The sequence below is a fragment of the Taeniopygia guttata genome, chromosome 37 (genome assembly GCF_048771995.1).
Source record: "Taeniopygia guttata chromosome 37, bTaeGut7.mat, whole genome shotgun sequence".
NCBI classification, from domain to species: Eukaryota; Metazoa; Chordata; class Aves; order Passeriformes; family Estrildidae; genus Taeniopygia; species Taeniopygia guttata.
The window spans coordinates 4,187,819-4,206,071 of NC_133062.1; the positions used below are offsets into that span (position 1 = coordinate 4,187,819).

General features: G+C 52.2%; 1 protein-coding gene and 1 pseudogene across 1 annotated transcript in view; one reads left to right on the top strand and one right to left on the bottom strand.

Moving 5' to 3' along the window:
* The window catches only part of LOC116807532 (uncharacterized), a 1,256,502-nt pseudogene that overhangs the window by 948,446 nt on the left and 289,803 nt on the right, over positions 1 to 18,253 (top strand).
* The window catches only part of LOC116806707 (hydrocephalus-inducing protein homolog), a 52,335-nt gene continuing 48,468 nt past the window's right edge, over positions 14,387 to 18,253 (bottom strand). Inside the window, exons 42-45 of the mRNA XM_072921418.1 lie at positions 17,213 to 17,373; positions 16,609 to 16,718; positions 15,539 to 16,025; positions 14,387 to 14,741 (exon numbers count right to left, since the gene is read on the bottom strand). Of these exons, the coding sequence (XP_072777519.1) occupies positions 14,639 to 14,741; positions 15,539 to 16,025; positions 16,609 to 16,718; positions 17,213 to 17,373 (861 nt within the window). The 3' untranslated portion in view covers positions 14,387 to 14,638. The remainder of the gene's footprint in view (positions 14,742 to 15,538; positions 16,026 to 16,608; positions 16,719 to 17,212; positions 17,374 to 18,253) is intronic.

Genomic DNA, 18,253 nt, shown 5'->3' on the forward strand with positions numbered 1-18,253 from the left:
TCCCTAACTTAATACAGTCTAAAGCAATCTAAATCCATTGGTTTCATGTTCTGTAGTTTCAAGTTGTGCAGATTTCTTTGCTTCAGCTGTTAATGAGGTGGGAAGTGCTGGATTTCCTTCTCAGCCTTTTGCAGACCAGGTGTCTGCAGCCCTGGCAGTGTCTGGGGTAGGTGTTGGTTGCTGTTTGCTGCTGGGGTTGATGTTTTGCTGCTGGTCGTTATCTTTGTGGGTATCTTTTGGGCCATTCCCAGTGTGTCGAGATGTTAAACTCATCTCCATTGAGTGGTGCAACATCCCTTAACAAAACCTTTAACATTCCTTTCCCCAGAGCCAAGGCAAAGCAAGCCTGAGTAGAGAAATGAAAGGTTAACAATGTTAAAGTCTATGAGCTGGTGTATTTTCCATCAATGCCATGGCAGGCAGGGCAGTGTGTGAGTGTAAGTGAGAGCCAGAGTGGAATTGTCCCGTGCTCTTGCCCAGCAGCTGTGGCAGGGCAGGCCCAGAGAGCGCTGAAGCTGCAGCAGTGGCAGCAAGGGCTGTCCCCGGTGGCTGGAGCTGCCAAAGGAGGGTGGCCAGGCCGAGGATTTCAGCAGAGGATGTGTGGGCAGGCCCAGGGCCTTGCCCCGCTGTGGAGCCCTGGCTGCTGCTGCGCTGCCTTCAGTGCAGGCTCAGTGGGGGCCTCCCATCCTCCTGCTGCAGGCGGGAAGTGCAAATCTCCGGGGCTGCAGAGACCTGGAGCCGAGGCTGAGGGGTCACCCCCCCGTGCTCAGCTGTGCTGGCGGCTGTTTCTGGCCTCGGGGCCACTTGGCACGGGCCACGCCACTTGGCCACCAGTGGTGCTGCTCTGCCCTCCTTAGGCAGGAGCCGATGTCCTGCTTGGATGTTGGCAACAGCAAAGTGCCAAGGCAGGCTCTGTGCCAGCCCAGCTTCCTGGGGGAGAGATGGCACCAAAGACAGGATTCTGGCCACAGACTGCTTTAAATGTGCATCCGTTATCTCCACCCTGCACTAGGTGGAGAATTCCCAGGGTAAGGAATTCCCGAGATCAATTCCAAGGGGAAATAATTGAATATGTGCCCTGGGTCTGGCTCTTCTTCTTGCCCAAGCCAATGGCAAAAGCCGTACCCATGGCATCTTGGTTTCTATCCCCAGCTTCCAAAGGTGTTTCTTCCCCTTTCATTTTTTGTACCCAGCCTGAGCTCTGGGGGTGCCAGGGGTTCTGGAGGTCCCATTGTATTCCTAAAGCTGCCATAACCCCCTGGAGGATATTTCCTGTAAAATGACTTCTGCTGTCTGTGTCTGTTGCTTCCACAATACCTTTTATTGGAGTAATGTCTTTTAGAAATACCTTAATAAGTGATCCAGTGGCTGCTGAGCAATCAGAATTGCTTTTGCCCCCCTGTTAGGTGAGATGGTGTCACCAGAAGATATTGAAGCCTTCCTGCTCAGGGCATTTCAGTGCCAGGCTCTTACAAGCACACACAGCTGTGCCGGTTGAGCTGACCATGGGGGTAACCTGGGCTTTGTCTGATTCCCTTTCCTCAATAACAGCGTGTCTTGGAACTCTTTTCCCTTCTGCTGCCCTTGAAGAGCCATCCACAAAGACATTTTCTGCCTCAGGCCAGGCAATGTCTCCTGAATCTCCCCCAGGCTGGGTCTGGAGCTGTGTCACTTGAATGCAGTGCTGGGTTTCTTCCCAGCCCCTCTGTGGGCTGTTCAAACAGGAGGCTGGGTTAAACCCTTCCCCTGTCCTCAGTTCTGAATCCTCCTGTGCCCTGCAGCACTTGAGCACAAGGCCTGGATGTTCTCCAGGGCTGCAGTGTGGTGGGTCCCCGGTGGGATGGGAGCTCAGAGAGCCCTGACAATCCATGTCCATGCAGGGGTGGACTCGCTCCTCCTGAGGGTGCTGCTGTCTGTGCTTGCAGTGTCCTTGTGGGCTGCAGCTGGAGCCCTGACTCCTTCCCAGGGGCTGTTTGGGTGGGCTCTGCCCTGGCCAGGAGGGCAATGCCTCTGCCAGGTGCTTGTGGCCGAGGCCGTCCCCTGGGTGCTGGGGCCCCCGTGGGCCCTGGGGTTGGTCCCTCAGGGGCTGTGGGAACTCTGCCATGGCCTTTGCCTTCAGCTTGGCCTTTTGCTCATCCCTTCTTGCCTTCAGCTGCTGTGCCTTTGTGCCCAAGTGCTGCAGGGCCTTCTTCTGCCACTCCTGCAGCCCCGGTCACTGCCTGTGGGTGCTCATCCTCTGAGAGCTGCTGAGCTTTCTGCAAAATCTTTCCTTTCTGCAGGGACCCAAGCCAAATCCTTCACAGAAAATCCTGATCCTTCCATGTGCACTCTGCATTTCCCAGAAGTTCCTTTGTTTTGCTCCTTGTGCTCAGGGTCCCCTGCACAGCCCGGATGGCAGAGCCGGTGCCTGTCCTGCCGCAGTGTCCAAAGGCGGCCCCCCCGGCGGGCAGGGCCGGCAGCTCCCTGGGGCCGGGCAGCGGCCGGGGCGTCCCGCAGCCTCCTGGGGGCCGGGGGCCGCTGCCGGCCCTGCCCGGGGCTGGTGGGCTCAGGCAGCGCCCGGCGCTGAGCCCCGGCTGCCCCACAGCCCCGGCCCGGCCCCGCAGCTCCCCACAGGCCCCCAGCCCTGCTCCCGGTCCCGCACCTCTGCGCCCGCTGCTGCCGCTGCCCACCACAGAGAAACCCCTGACATCCTGACCTCCTGCTTTTCCTCTCCTGGAAACTGAGAATTCAAAGTATCAGCTGGCAAATTGTCAGGATAAGACCCTGCTGAAAAACATCCCAATCGTGAATATTTTTCTGTTCCTCCTCTTTTCCATCATCCTTTTTCTTACCACATAGATTCCTCCTGCTGCTTCTTGCCTGAACCATATTGCTGCACACTCCTCTTCACCTGATCCCTTCCCAGCACACCAACACCATCCATCCCCTGTTGTCCAAATCCCTTCTTCACTTCCCTTATTGCCCCCCTGGGTGTCCATGTCCTTAATTACCTCTAAGGGAATGTGCAAAATACCTCACCATTCTCCCAAGGGACCCTTCAGAGACATTTTGGGATCATCATCCCTTTGGCCAGGACCCCTTGTTGGCTTTCCCTTTTCTCCCCTCCATGGGTGCCCTGCCATGTTCACTCCCCGAAGGTCCCAGGGCACTCACTGATGAGATTTTCAGTGCTCTCTCCCTGCTGACTCTTCACAGACCCCCCTGATGTGTCACTCGTCTGTCTCCTGGTCACTCCCGGGTCCCCAATCAATCCCCGGTGCCGCCGCCAGCCAAGGGAGCCGATCACCCAAAGTGGGTGAGGCACCTTCAGCTGCACTCCCTGCCCCAGGGTGTGCGGAAAAATTGACATCACCAGAGGATTCTGTCCACAAAGCAGACAGAGGAGTCCTGTGAAATTAATTTAATTTCTAAGAATGGGAGAGGCCATGGGACATTCCCCATGGGATCTCTCCAATTGTTGGAGGACACAGCCTCCCTTTCATCCTAATTCTCCTGGCCACATCTCCCTCTGCTTTCCCCATTGGCTGAAGCACTTGAGAGCTACAGACTTCCCAATCCACCTACTACATACCCACCTTAATATGCTCCCTGCTTTTATATAGCAAATGATATTCATGGCTCTGTTAAGTCTTTGTTGTTCTTCTGGAAGTTCATGAATAGAGCAGGGCCTTGGCTGAGCATCAGTCTGTGTCATCAATTAATAACATTTTCTGAAACCGATTCCTTCTCCTGTCACTCCCTTGTGTACATCTCCCTGGCCCTCTGAGCCTTCCCCAACTGGACTCCCCGCCTCGGCCCCATCGCCCCCCCGAGGGGAATCTGGGGAGGTGGGAGTGGGGCAGCGCCAAGGCCGGGCCCCCCCGCGCTGTCCTGGCGGGAGCGGCTGCAGTGGGGACCGAGTGCGGGCGGGAGCGGCCGAGAGCCCAGCGCTGCCCCAGCCCGACCTGCCCCAGCTCCATCCCTGCCCCTCGGCTGGGATGCTGTGGGTCTGGGGGGAAGAGGGAGCCGGCAGTGGGTGCTGGGCCTGGGGGCAGGAGGAGAAGGGAAGGAGAGGCAGGCTTGAGGAACAAAATGGTCAAACGATTCAGGTGGCAGGAGAGGGTGGGATTGTGCAGAAGAAGAACTAATAACAGGAGGAAGAGGAGTGTAAGGAAGAGGAGATATACAAGAGGAGGAGGAGGAGAAGGAGTAGAAGGAGGCAGCAGCAGAAGGTTCCACCCCTCCCTGTGTCTGCAGCCTCCCCCAGCCCCAGGAGCATTTCTCCCCCCACATGCAGCAGGTGACTGTGGAGGGGGATCCAGGATTTTCCCAGGGTGAATCTTGGTGTTTCTGAGCTTTCTTGGGCTAAATGTTGGTGCTTTGGTTTTATGTGGCAGCTGAATCTTTATGTTTTGGAGGAGGTTTTTGCTGACTTGTGATGTTTGGGGAGTTTTTGATCTGTATCTTGAAGTTTGTGGGATTTTGGGGCTAAATCTTGGTGTTTTGGAGGTTCTTACAGATATAAGATTCCCAATGACATCCTGAGATGAACTTGGGCAAGGAGGAACCTCCAGTCCAAGGTGCTCTCCTCTTGGTTTTTTCCCCAAACCAGGATTTTTCATTCCCTGAGTGTGTCTGGATGGAGGAGGAGGAAAAGCCCAGGAGATGCTGCAGGAGGAGGAGCTGCAAACCCAGCCCAGGGAGCTGCGGGGAGGAAAGAGCCCCCCTGAGCCAGGAAGGCGGGCGGAGATCCAGCCGGAGCTCGGAGCTGGTGAAGAAGTCTCATGGCAGGGAGAAGCCCCACAAGTGCTTGGAATGTGGGAAGGGTTTCAGTCGGAGCGACAGCCTGATTGTGCACCAGAGGATCCACACTGGGGAGAGGCCCTACGAGTGCGGGGAGTGTGGGAAGAGGTTTCGGACCAGCTCCGATCTCCTCGTACATGAGCGGATTCACACAGAGGAGAGGCCCTTCCGCTGCCCCGACTGCGGGAAGGGCTTCAGCCAAAACTCTAACCTCACCAGGCACCGGCGCATCCACACTGGGGAGAGGCCCTACGAGTGCGGGAAGTGTGGGAAGGGCTTCAGAGACAAGTCTGGCCTGATCAAGCACCGGGTGATGCACACTGGGGAGAGGCCCTATGAGTGCTTGGAATGTGGGAAGAGCTTTGGGCGGAGCTCAGGTCTGAGAACACACCAGCGCATCCACACCGGGGAGAGGTCCTACGAGTGTCCCCAGTGTGGGAAGAGGTTTCAGACCAGCTCCAGTGTCCTCGTACATGAGCGGAGTCACACAGAGGAGAGGCCCTTCCGCTGCCCCGACTGCGGGATGGGATTCAACCGCAACTCGCACCTCACCAGGCACCGACGCATCCACACCGGGGAGAGGCCCTACAAGTGTGGGGAGTGTGGGAAGAGCTTCTCCAGGAGCGAAACCTTGACCCAGCACCAACAGAGGCACCAGTAAGGGAAGCCCTTTGAGTGCCCCGAGTGAGGGAAGAGCTTGGAGTGAGGGAAGAGAGTGAGGGAAGAGCTTGGAGTAAAGGAAGAGAGTGAGGGAAGAGCTTGGAGTGAGGGAAGAGAGTGAGGGAAGAGCTTGCAGTGAGGGAAGAGAGTGAGGGAAGAGCTTGGTGTGCTCCTGCAGCTCCATCCCCCATGGGAGGATCCGGGCTGGATGATCCCCAGTGACCCCCGTTGGGCAGAGCCCTGCTGATCCGTGGTCCTGGTGATCCCTGTTGGGGTGGGGAAGGTGTTGGCTTCTTCTCCTTGTGCTGCTGTGATTTGGGGGGGTTCCCATGGATGGGGGATGGGAGGTGAGTGGGGGGTCCTGGCGCACTGCGGGGGGCTCATGGCTCGGGGGGTCCCAGCGCTTTGGGGGAGTCAGGAAAGGGGGGAAGCAGTGAATGGAGGGGGTCCCAGTAAATTGGGGGGGGGTGCTGATGATAACAGGGGGTCCTGGGAGACAACGGGGGGGGGAAAGGACCAAACCCTAAGGGACTCCCTCGGTGCTGGTTAACCCCCCGTGCCCCCCCAGCCCTTGGGGTCCCCACTGTCCCTGCACTGTTCCTGGGGGTCCCGCGGCACTGGGGGGGGTCAAAGCGGAGGGGATGGAACCTCCATCATGGATGGGGGCACAAAGGGGGTCTGGGCCCAGTGCTCGGGGGGGTCGGTGCACGAGGGGGCCCGGTCCCTGTCCCGGTGCACAGGGGTGGCGCTGCCTGGGGGGTCCCGGTGCTTGTGGGGTTCCCAGGGTTCGAGGGGGGTCCGGTCCCTATCCCAGTGCTTGGTGGGGGGGGTAGTGCCCGGGGGGCTCCCACTGCTCGGTAATTGGGGGGTGTCAGAATCCAGGACATCCCTCTGGCTGCCCTGGATGGCTCGAGATGCTGGCAGGGGCCTCGGAGACCTTGGCATGGTGTCAAGAACACCGGTGGCTGTGGTTTTAGCCCCTGGAGAAAATTGCCAACTTTGTATGAGGAATTACAAGGCACAAGGGTTTGAGTAGCGTGGTAGGTGAATTAACACAGGGTGGAAAAGTAGAATTTTAACATTTTAAAATACGGGGTTCAATGGGACAAGGTGGAGGGATCTGGGTGTGTCCTGACCTTCTTCTCCTTCTTTTTTCCCCTCCATGTCTTGCTGTGATGGTGACACTTTTCTGTTGGTTGAAGGTAGAGACACACTGTCCAACAGAAATGATAGATATTGGCACGTTATTGTAAACACAGTCCAGGTAGTTTTTAGTGTAGAAGGCAAACAGCGCCCTGAGGGCAGGGAGACTGCCACAGACCAACCTGCTAGACAGAGCTCAGCAGAGCGGACAAAGCTGTTAGAGAAAAGGGAAAATAAACGTCCCTGAGAAGCAAAGCTCCGCATCTCGACTCCTTCTCTGCCCGCGCGGGCTGGGAGAAAAGGACTTTTCACAATCTCGGGGTCATCTCGACCCCCAGAAAACCGAGAGGGGGTCTCCACTCGTCCCAGTGCCCGGTGAGGGGGGGTCAGTGCTCGAGGGGGGTTCGGGGGCACTGAAGGGGGTGCGGGTGTGGTTTTTGGGGGGTCCCGGCACCCCCCGGGGCAGGGTCAGTGCTCAGCAGTGGGGGCTGCCTGGGGAACCCCCCCCGGCCCCCAAATCACAGCCGGGTCTCCTGCAAGGCACTGAGGGGAGGCTCGTTCACCCCCCGCCCCCCCGGCGTTGCCACACACCTTCCCAAAGTGTTCCCAAGTGCTCCCAAAGTGCCCTCAGAATGTCCCCGAGTCTCTGCAGAGGTGACACCGGCCTGATGACGGCCCAGTGGTGATGTTGCTCTGTGCACAGCAGCCTCGGGATGTCCTCCATGGCTCTTTGGCACCGCTTGGCCACTGCACAGCCACCGTGGCCAGGAGAGGGACAGAAGAAGAGGGTGTTGATGTCCCCAAGTGTCCCCAGCAGGTGACGCGTGGCCAGGCGGGCACTGGCCTCCCACAGCTGCTCAGCCTCGGGCGCTGTGGCCACCAAGGCCGCACGGAAATCGGGACACCTCCGTTGTCCCCTCCAGGGCAGCCTCGATGTCCCTGAGCCGGCGCTGCAGCTCCTGGGGGAAGGCGGTGGCTTTGTCACATGCGGCCACCAAGTCCCCCAGCAGCCCCAGTGCAGCTCCGGCCGGTGGCGTCCAGCGGCATCTCTGGGAGGCCTGCAGGCATCAGGACCCCCCAAAACCTCTCAGAGACACCCCAAGCCTCTCCAAGCACCCTCCTGATTGCTCCCAGTCCACTCAGGACCCCCTGAAACTTGCCCGGATCCCTTCCTCACCTCCCCAGGACCCACCAAAGCCTCTCCCATCCCTTTCAGAATCCCACAACCCCCTTCCAGTCGTCTCCACCACCTCAGTACACCTAAACCCTGTCCCAGTCCCTTCTCAGCCCCACCAGGACTCTCCCAAACGCCTTCCAGTCTCTTTCCAGCACAACCAACCTCATCCCAATCTCTGCTTTTCCATCCCCAATCTCCATACAGCTCCTCCAGGCTCACTCTAGTCCCTCCCAGTCACACCCAGTACCCCCAAACACCCTCCCAGTGCCCACCAGGACCCCCAGAACCTCATCCCACCAGCTTCTTCTCTGCTGAATTCCTAGAGGAAGACCAGGCCCAGCTACTACCAGACCTTCAGAGAAAACTCCACCCTTCTAGAGATCACCACTTCAGCAGCATTTCATCTGCCACTCCAGGAGGAGCAGCCACCATTTTAACTGGACTACTACCAACACCCTGACTCCTCAGGGTGTCAGGTTTCTGCCTCCCTCACTAGTTTCATTTGTACTAATTGCATTTTTTAAATTATTATTTTTATTTAGTTTTTTTTCCTGGTAAAGAACTGTTATTCCCATTCCCATATCTTTGCCTGAGAGCCTTTTGTTAAATTGTGGTAATTCGGAGGGAGGGGGTTTACCTTTTCCATTTCACAGGAGGCTTTTGCCTTCCTTCACAGACTCCTGTCTATTCAAACCTAGACATGGGCCTTGTTTTTCTTCTATCCCTTGTGTGTGTGTTGTGGGCTTGGGTCTGGCTCTAGATTTTCTTGTGGGCAGGGCTGGCCCTGTTGGCCGTGCGGAGCCCCCGTGGTTTTCTGGGCTTGTGCCAGAACGTGTTGGGGTGTGTTGAAGGGTGCTGCTGAGGGGCTGCCAGGTGCCCATGGCACACCGCCCTGAGAGCGCCCGGTCTCGTCTGATCTTGCAATCTAAGCAGGGTCTGGCCCAGTTAGTACTTGCATGGGAGACCGCCTGGGAATACTTGGTGCTGTAGGCTTCTTTTGCTGCCTGCTGGCCAGAGGGCCTCTGGTGCTTGGGTTTTCTTGGGCAGCCATGGCGAGGGGCAGGAGGGAAGGGGCAGGCATACCTTGTGTGGTTTTTTGTGCCTTGTGTGTGTGTTGCAGGCTCGGGTCTGTCTCTAGTTCCCCTTGTGGGCAGGGGCGGCCCTTTTGGGCTTGTCGAGCCCCTTTGGGGTTCTGGGCTTGTGCCCGGAGGGTGGTGTGGTGGGCTGAAGGGCGCTGCTGAGGGGCTGCAGGTGCCCATGGCACACCGCCCTGAGAGCGCCCGGTCTCGTCTGATCTCGGAAGCAAAGCTGGGTCGGGCCCTGCTGCTGCTGGGGGCAGCGAGGATGACGTCGAGAATGACAACCTCTTGCTCCACCTGACTACCAGCAGGCTGAAGATGGTGGACTTTGATTCTGACATGTCCTTTAAAGCCAGGTTCCACAGGGAATTTGCAGATGGGTCCACACGCAGGGGATGCTCCCAGATTTGGGCATTGCACAGCCTGGCCGGGAACCAAAGGTTCCCCCTTTGCTGGGGCAGATGCAGCTGATCCTTCAGTCGGCTGCCAGGCTGCTTTTGGCAGGGCTGGGGACATGGGCTGGGGTGGGTACGAAATGGGAGTGGGCTCCTGGCCCTGCCAACAGCCCCCAGCACCCACCGTGCCCTGGGCTGGGGCTGTGTCGAGAGTTTAGCTAAAGAATAGCTGCGCAGCAAGGGACACGAAAAAGTTAAGTTGATGAGAGTGTGAGAATACGTGACTTGTACCATGAAAACTATGCCCTTGAGAAACAGATGTTTTCTAACAACCTTGAGAAACAGATATCTCCTAACAACCTTGAAAGACAGACATCTCCTAACAACCTTGAGTATACAGGTGTTTCGTTAAAAATGAAATATTGCTTAGTATGCAGAAAAGTAATCAAGTATAAAGAAGCAGTAACTGCAAGGCTTATCGCAAAGAGATATATGTGTTAATAGAAAGGTAACCAATCCTGAGCTTCGCTTTTGCAATATGTATGAACTAATTAGTGCTTGTATAAAGAAACTGTAATCGACTCCAATAAACTGAGACTTGTTGATCATGACAGCATGAAACTCGTTTTCCCGCGACAATCTCACCAACATCTGGCGCCTGAACGGACGGGACCCCCCCCGCCTGGATCTGTGAGACGTTTGCATTGGGTTCGGGTCCCGCAGCTAGACGGACGGCGATTAAGCTCCACTACCTGGAGCCGCGCCCTGAGTGACCACAGCGGTGAGCTCAGCCGATACGTGATGCTGAAGCCTAGAGGGTCTGCAACAGCGCTGACGTGAGTAATGGATAGGCAAGCAGCATATAACCTTTTCACCTCCTTTCTCAGATGGAGGCAATTTAAAGAGCTTTATTTAGATAGGGATCTCCAGGCTTCCGTACAGCTTCTCTTTCATATTCTCTCAAAGAGAGCTGAAAAGGTTAAAGAAGCCGATTTGGAACAGTTGGTTCTGTGGGCAAGAAACAAAGGCAAGCTGCAAAAGCCTTCGCTGATTTTTAGTAAAATCAAATGGCAAGAGCTGGGGCAGCTGCTTTGGGACGCAGTGATAGAACGCGGAGGCGGGAGAGAAGCGGTGCTGGCCCCTCACCCCCCCGCAGCAGCGGCGGCGGCGGCGGTGAGCAACCCAGCGCGGCATGTCAATTGTAGCAGGAACAAGCGATCACAGAACAAGATACAAAGGCAAGAAAAAGTTACAGAAAGCCCTTCCTCGTCCCTTGTGGAACGGGTTGGCAGAACTAAGGCAACGGGCTGTGGCGGAGAGCAGCAGGGTGCGGCGGTGAGCACCCGCCAGCCGCCCGGGCGGACTGCGGAGCGACAGGCAGAGCGGGGCCAGGCAGAGCAGGGCCGGCCGGCACCGAGCCTGAGGCGGCCCGGGGCAAAGCGGACTTCAGCCGAGAGACAGAAGGCTCCTTGTTGCTGAGCAACAGCGCGAGGAGGGAGATGGGCGTTCCCGGGGGCTCGGCCACGCTGGAGTCGGAGCAGGCGGGGCGCGGCCGCATCAGGGGCGTCTCCTCTCCCGTCCCCACAGTGACGCAGCAAGGACGGGAGCGAGACGGCGCCGCCCCCTCATCTCCCCGCAGCACCCCGCAATGGCGGCGGAGACGCTGCACAGCCTGGTTGCCACGGTAACAACAACCCCGAGAGCAGCAGTGTCACCAATGGAGGGATTGCAACACCACAGCAAAAATTTCAACAGCATTTTTCCAATTCCTTGCAAAAGTCAGAAGACGTAATGAAAAAGTATAGCAGTACCAATTGTTTTCCAAGATACCAAGAAGGATGGTAATTATGCAAATCAATGTTATTTCAAATACAATGTGGATGAAAATCACTGTAAAAAGATAAAAATGTTAGTAATGATTTAATTGCCAAAAATGTCTCTGAAAACAAAGATTTGAGAAAAGTCAGTCAGATGGAATGTTGGCATTGAGTTCACAATTTCTGGTTTTGAGTTTTTATAGATAATAAGATAGGTAATGATGATTTTTGAGTTTTATAGATAATAAGATAAATGATGATTGTCAAGTTTTTATAGGTAATGATAAGTAGTGATTGTTACTAATGTTATATGAATGCTTTGACAAGATTGTTTTAAACTATTTTAAACATTTCCTGTTAATAGGTTGATCATATAATGTAAGTTGTCTGATTTTTGTGATAAGAATTATTATTAAGATGTTAAGGTATTGAGGTGTTGTTTTAATATTTACAGTCAGTTTTCATATGTTTTATGGGTTTTTAAGTGATTGATTGTAAGATGTGTTTTTCAGGATCCTGTGTGTTTGATTTTTTTTAACTACTCATGTGTTTTCTTTATTCAATTTTCTATGCAGCTGCAGTTCATCTTCTAAAAATTTATAGTCCAAGTTCTGGTTCAAGATTTCAGACTTCAAATTTTCAGATTTTTGAAGAAAAGGTTTGTTGTATTTAGAGAATTTTTGTCTTGAAACAAATTTTAGACAGGTTCAATTATTTGATGTTTTGATAAATTTTTAATAATAAGGTTTTTCACTTATAACTGTTATTTTTAAGACTTTTGTTTTAAACATATCCTCCAATTAGAGTTCGAGCTCTGGCCAGGCTCTGGCTCTACGTGGATGGTGTGATTGATCCAGATGTTTTCTGCATCAAAAAAGTATTCAAGTCCTTTTGGCTTGACAATTTGACCATACCGGACAGCTGAGCCTCAAAGGAGGTTTTGGAGAGACATGATCCGGACATGTTTTATCCAAATCTCTGTTGTTTTAAGGTTTTTCAGCTGCTGCAGACTCTGGGATGACAATTTGATAGTGTAGCACTTGGTAACTGTGATTTTATATGTAATATTGATTGTGTATTATTTGATTGATTTTTATTTGTTGTTAGTTTCTTTACTATGTGCATTGTTTTGTTCTTAATGTTTTTTCATGTTTATAACAAAGATGTTGATATTTCTATTTCTTCATGCAAGTTTTAGGGAACAGAATTGAGAGAGGACCCTCCAGTCCCTGTGGGGGTGTTGGGTTTGTTTGTGTTTTAACAGGTGCAGAATCAAAATGGATTTCAGTGAAGAATGTGGAACTTATCAATTGCAAGAGGGCACTGATCTCTCCACAAGTGGATCAGAGGATGCACAGCAAAAGTGGATTGTGCAAAGATTTGTGTTTCACCCACAGAAGATCGTGGGCTTTGAGTTTTTTTTTATAAGTGTGTTTTTAATGATGTTATAGAATTTTTTTTTGCTAAGTTTTTAATAAGTTTTAGTAATACCTGTGATTTTTCTGTTCATCTTGCCATTGTCTTTCAATGGCAAAAGAAAAAGAGGGAGGTCCCAACGGGGATCAACAGAAATTCTACTTGAGTGAGTGTTTTTACCCATCCAACCAAGAAGTCGTGTGATGGACAGGACAGATGCTCTTGCTGCATTGATACGAAAAGGCAGAAACAGAATTTTAAAAAATAGATGAAAAAGATATCAACCCGCAGTGATAACAACGTGAACAACAACAGTTTGCCTGGAACATCCCTGATGAATCCAGTTCTGATGAAAATTAATTTTGTAGAGTACAGAAAAATAAGTTGAAATATTATAAGTGTGAAGTTAGATTTATCAGAAGTTAGTTTATTAGAAGTTATAGTTTATGTTTAGAATTAAGATTGTTTCTTTCATGTTAGACAGGGCATTCAAGAACCTGAGAAGAATGTGGTGGGCCTCAATGTTTTTATTTTATACTTGTTTAATTGAAGTCTCGTTGGGTCCCATCGCAGAGTTCAAAACTTGGACCCAAGCTCAAATAAATTTAAATAGCACTCTGGGAGCGCAAGCTGTTGCATTTGTGCAAAACCTTAAATTTACTGATGACAGTTTTCAAGAATTTGGTCTTTTGGGTTCTGTCCCAGGAAATTACTGTTTGATATTTGGATCTTATGCTACCAAACCAACTCAAGAAAATGGAAAATTGACAGATGACAACACTTGATTGTCTCCCAGATCACCATTGTATTACAACTATTTAGAATATTGTAACAATTCGACTCCAAGAGGTAGTGCAGGAAAAACTGCCCCCAGGAACCTTCCTCATTTGTGGGGACCGAGCCTGGTCAGCAGTCCCTCAAAATGCTAGGGGAGGCCCATGTTATATCGGTAGGTTGATGCTTTTTGCTCCCACCATACATCAGGTTCTCGAATTGCCTCAGAAGACTCAACGAGCCAAACGCAGTGTTCTCCAAATGGACACTTCATTTGATAACTGGCTCAATTCTTCGGGTTTTTCTGGCTGGGTCAAAGACAGTGTGTGCAAAAATTAGTTCATTGTGCCTTCACTCCAGCCTGAGTAGCTCAAAAGAAAAAGAGGGAATTGTTGCAGCATTTTTGAGAGAAAGAGGGCATGAATTGTGAAAGTTGAGCTACTCCAGGCTAGGCCTCAGATTGAGGCCTGGTGTGGCCTTCGGGGCCTCTGACGATGTTAGAAATTCAGGGCTTGTGGCGCAGATAGAAAATAGTCTTAAGGTATTGTGGGGACCACTGGGTGTGAACTAGTATAGGTTTTATGGTGTACAGTGTAGGCCGTTTTAAGGAAAAGGTAAACAATGTTAGCCTACCAGTCAGAGTGTCTTTGTTTCTGTAAACTATGTAGAAGCTTATATAAACTACCGCCTGATTTTGAATAAACGGAGAACGTTGCATTAATCATATTGATTGGATGTGCGTTTGTCTTGTCCAGTTTCCCGTTTTCCTGAGGTTCCCTGGCTTTAGAGCCCCTCAATAATAATTAAAGTTTCTCTAGCAATTGCTTTATTCATTATTTGCCTCCCTTCCCTGCCCGGCTGTGACTGGAACTACACCAAAGGGAAAGTGCCTGCAGCCGAGGGAAGGCTGGGCTTGGGTCTCTGGTTCTGTTTGTCCTTGCTGCCGGTGGTGTTGGTTGTTTGCCTTGTACATACTGGTAAAGAACTGCCACTCCTTTTCCCACATCTTTGCCTGAAAGCCACTTAATTTCAAAGTTATAATAATTGGTAGGGAAGGGGGATCTCATTCTCCATTCCAGAGAGGTCTGGCAGACACCTGTCTTTCAAACCAAGACAAGCTGACAATTAACAATTTATTAGCAATTGTTTATTAACAATTAAGGGAAAATTATCAATTACTTATCAATCTAATCAACAATTAGTTAATCAACTTAGGTAAGAGGGAGGTGCTCACTGGAACGTGGGAGGGTAGCTGCAGAGGTCTCTGGTGAAGGGTGGGAGACCACCAGCAGCAGAAGGTAGGATGTCACCAGCTCCTGCCGCACGCTCCAGCTGACACAAATGTTGTCACTCAAGTGTTGGTCTTTAGAGCACCTCCTTCTTGGGTCCCTGGCCTTACTCTGTCTCTTCTAATGGTTTATCCAGACTGTCCTTCTCCTGGGCTCTGCCTTCCAAAGTCACCTGCCCCATCTTCTCACCTGGCTGCAGGTTAGGAATCCTAGGAAGAGAGGGACTGGTATTAGCCAGAGGAACATTCCCAGCCCGCCGCTTTTCTGTCTCCTTGCAGGGCACACAGTGTTGCATCCTCTCTCTGTGCAAGCAGCAAGCAGCAGATTTAACAGCTGCACTAGCTGCATGGAGGCTGCAGAGATGCAAGGGCAGGAACATGACCAGTTAAATGCCCGGGGACCAACTACAGCACATGGGGTTCCATGTGGAGAAGCAGGCCTTGCTTGTCCCAAAAGGAAGCAGAGCTGGGGACTGGCTGGTCCCTGGATCTCTTGTTGCAGATTTTGCAACCCTCCACAAGCTTACTGTTTCATACAGTGTCTTTTCCCAGTGCCTCCCTGCCAAGGGGTGAAAGATGATGATGAAAGATGAGGATCTTTCTGTGCTCCTGTGGCTGTTTCTGCTGCCTCCCTGGGGCTCCCCATCCCAGTCAGAGGGACTGAAGGGAGGGTGTTGGGGGGTGAACCAGGCTGGGCTTGGTGATGCCCAGCAACAGGACAAGAGGCAACAGGCAGAACCTGAACAAGACAATTCCACCTGAATCTGAGGAAGAACTTCTTTCCTGTGCCGGTGATAAGTTGCGCAGAGAGGGTGTGGAGTGTCCCTCACTGGAATTATTCCAGAGTCCTCTGGACACAACCCTGTGCCACGTAGTCTGGGATGACCCCGCTTCAGCAGGGAAGTGGCACCAGATGACCTAGCGTGGTCCTTCCCACCCTGTCCCACCCTGTGATTCAGTGATACCCATCAGTAGCATGAGTTGGCAAGCGTGGAGATATTTCCCACCTGCACAGCAGGGTGGTCTTAAACTTCCCCAGGCACTCTGGAAAGAACTGCACGTCAAAGGTCTCCTTCTGGCCAGGAGCAATGATGCCACAGTAGGGGTTGATTGAGAACAGGTCATGGACAACATCTGGAAAAACTTCTAGGGAGGTGCTGACACAGTCGTCCTGCTCAGAATACTGCTGCTGCTCAAAATCCAGCTCCTGCACGAAATCCAGCTCCTGCACAGAATCCAGCTCCTGCACGGAATCCAGCTCCTGCACAGAATCCAGCTCCTGATCGGAATCCTGCTCGGAATCCAGCTCCTGCTCAGAATCCTGCTGCCACTTGGAATCTGGCTCCTGCTGCTGCTCAGAATCCTGCTGCTGCTCAGCAGGCCGCCGCAGCTGCCACACTTCAGGATGTGTCTCCGAAGGATGGTCCTGCTCCGACCAGAAAAGACGCAGCAGCTTTCTGCGATGCTTTACAGTATCATAGGAGAGGAACCGACCTGCAGGGAGGAAGAGGATACCTTGCAAAGACAAAATCCTGTGTTCCCAGCAACTCTGCCTCCTGCTGCAGGTAGGTGGAAGAGAGCTGGGATGCACTTGGAGAATCTCTGGTCAAGTACTTTATTCTAGCAGGAGACAGAGTGTCGGGAGCAGGGTCTCTGCCTGAGCACACACTCCTGTGCCAAAGCAGGAAAGCCGGTTTCAGACAGTGACTTTGCGTTTGCCCTGGAGTGGGGAACTGCACACAGACAGTGGCTGCAGGGCAGCTCACTCATTACACCACTGTTTTTCCCGGTCTCAGACTTCTCAAAGAGATGACCTGGTGTCCCCCTTCCTAGTCCTGACCCGGCACGTGGCTCTCCCCAGAGCCTGGCTCAGCTGCTTTGCAGAGCAGAAGTGGCTCAGCAAGAACAGAAGGGGCTGAAAGGCAGAGGGGGACAAGGAGAAAACCTTCCAGCTGCAGCTGGGAAGGTGCTGATGAAAGTGGATGTGTGGACAAGGATGAAAAAGCAATTCATGTTTTGAACTGAAGTGGCAGGGTCTTCTCCCCGGGCCCTCAGCTACCAAGTGAAATGCTCTTACGCATCAGAGTGGTTGAGTATGGCTTCTTCAGCTTCTTCACTGGTTCACTCCCTGCAGGTTTCTCCCAGGAGTATTCCAGTGCTACCTCGCCTGTGTTTTGCAGTGTGAAACTAAAAAGCAAGAAGGAGGAATAAAAAAATGTCCAAGAAGTATAAAGCAAATAGTACAGTAATATTGTCTGATGGACTCCTGATACCACTTTCTCCTGAGGAGCATCTTCCCCAGGCAACCCAGCCATGCTCAGACTGCTGTCCTGGGTGGCCCAAGAAAAGATTTCAAAGTCTGGAAGTTTAAGAGAAAAGGGCCAACATGGTGCCCAGGACATTGAAGCTAAGGGGTTTATTCTGGACTTTAGGTCTTGGTTTGACTGCAAACTTATTCTGGAGCAGATGAGGACAGGTGACATACAGTGAAAGCAAACCCATGGCTGTTCTCAGCAGAAAGGTATGGCAGCATTGAGCCTCTCCTGAGCACCACCTCCTGCTTGGCTTTGCGTGCACGTAAAAGGGCCTGTGCTGGTTTGGGTGGGGTAGAGTTCTGGGAAGCAGTTCTGGGTCAGCCTTGGGCAAAGGCAGCTCCTGCTCACAGGGCCTCCAGCACTCACGTGGCTGTCCCTGTCTGGAAGGGCAAGGTACTCTTGAACTGAATCATGGTCGTGCTCAGCTTGAACTGGGTGTAGGCAACCACAGCACTGAGGTACACCTCCAACTCCTGGCTGCTCTCCTCCACCACAGTGTGAGCCGGTTCCGGGGCTGTCTCGACCACCTGCAAACAGAGGAGGGAAGAATCACTGAGCAGAGCCCAGAAAGTCAGGCTGAGAAGGGAATCTTCTGGCCTCCAAGATCACTAGAAAGGACCATTCACTTTTACTGCCCTGCAAAGATGACAAAACTGGGACTGCTTTGCTACAGTACTTGTTTCTGCCCACTGATCCAAGCGGTCACTACCACAGCTGTTAATACACCCAGAGAGACTACAGCTGCATTCCAGTCCCTGTACTTCAATCTTGCAGAGGGCCTGGCTTTTTTCCTCGTTCCTATAAATCCTGCAGGTCTCCAAACTAGGGTTAAGTTCCCCTGCTGGAGCTCTGTGGATGGGGAACCCCAAGAGTGAAGAGTTCTAGAAAGCACCTTTTTCTTCTTGTCTTAGAAGAAAGTGCTCTCCAGGTCTCCTGTCTGGAGCAACTGCTTGGAGCTGGGGATGGGCATTTTGGGATGTGAAAGATCTCACTAGGAAAATCTCCAACTGCAGATATTCTGATAGAAAAGAGGATGGTTTAGAGGCCTTAAAAGTCCAGAAACTCGGAAAGAACCTCCACCCAAGATGAGTGTGTTTGGCAATAATGACAATGAAAGTAAGACTCTTTGGAGATGATCCTTCTCCAGACTCCTCCGTAGAGTCATGCAGTGCCTGGGCTACACCATGATGAGATATCCCACACCAAATACAGAGACCACAACCAAATTCTCATGCAGACAAAACCTGGAGTTCACCAGCACATGCAGGAGAAGTGTATTTCTCTCCACTTCAAAAGAAGAGACAGAGTGCAGCAGACTAAATTCCTTGTTGGTAAAAGGGCACCAATCAGCTGAAGAGATTTCTAACACCGTAAAATGGGATAAAATCGTAAAACATTGCCTTCCAT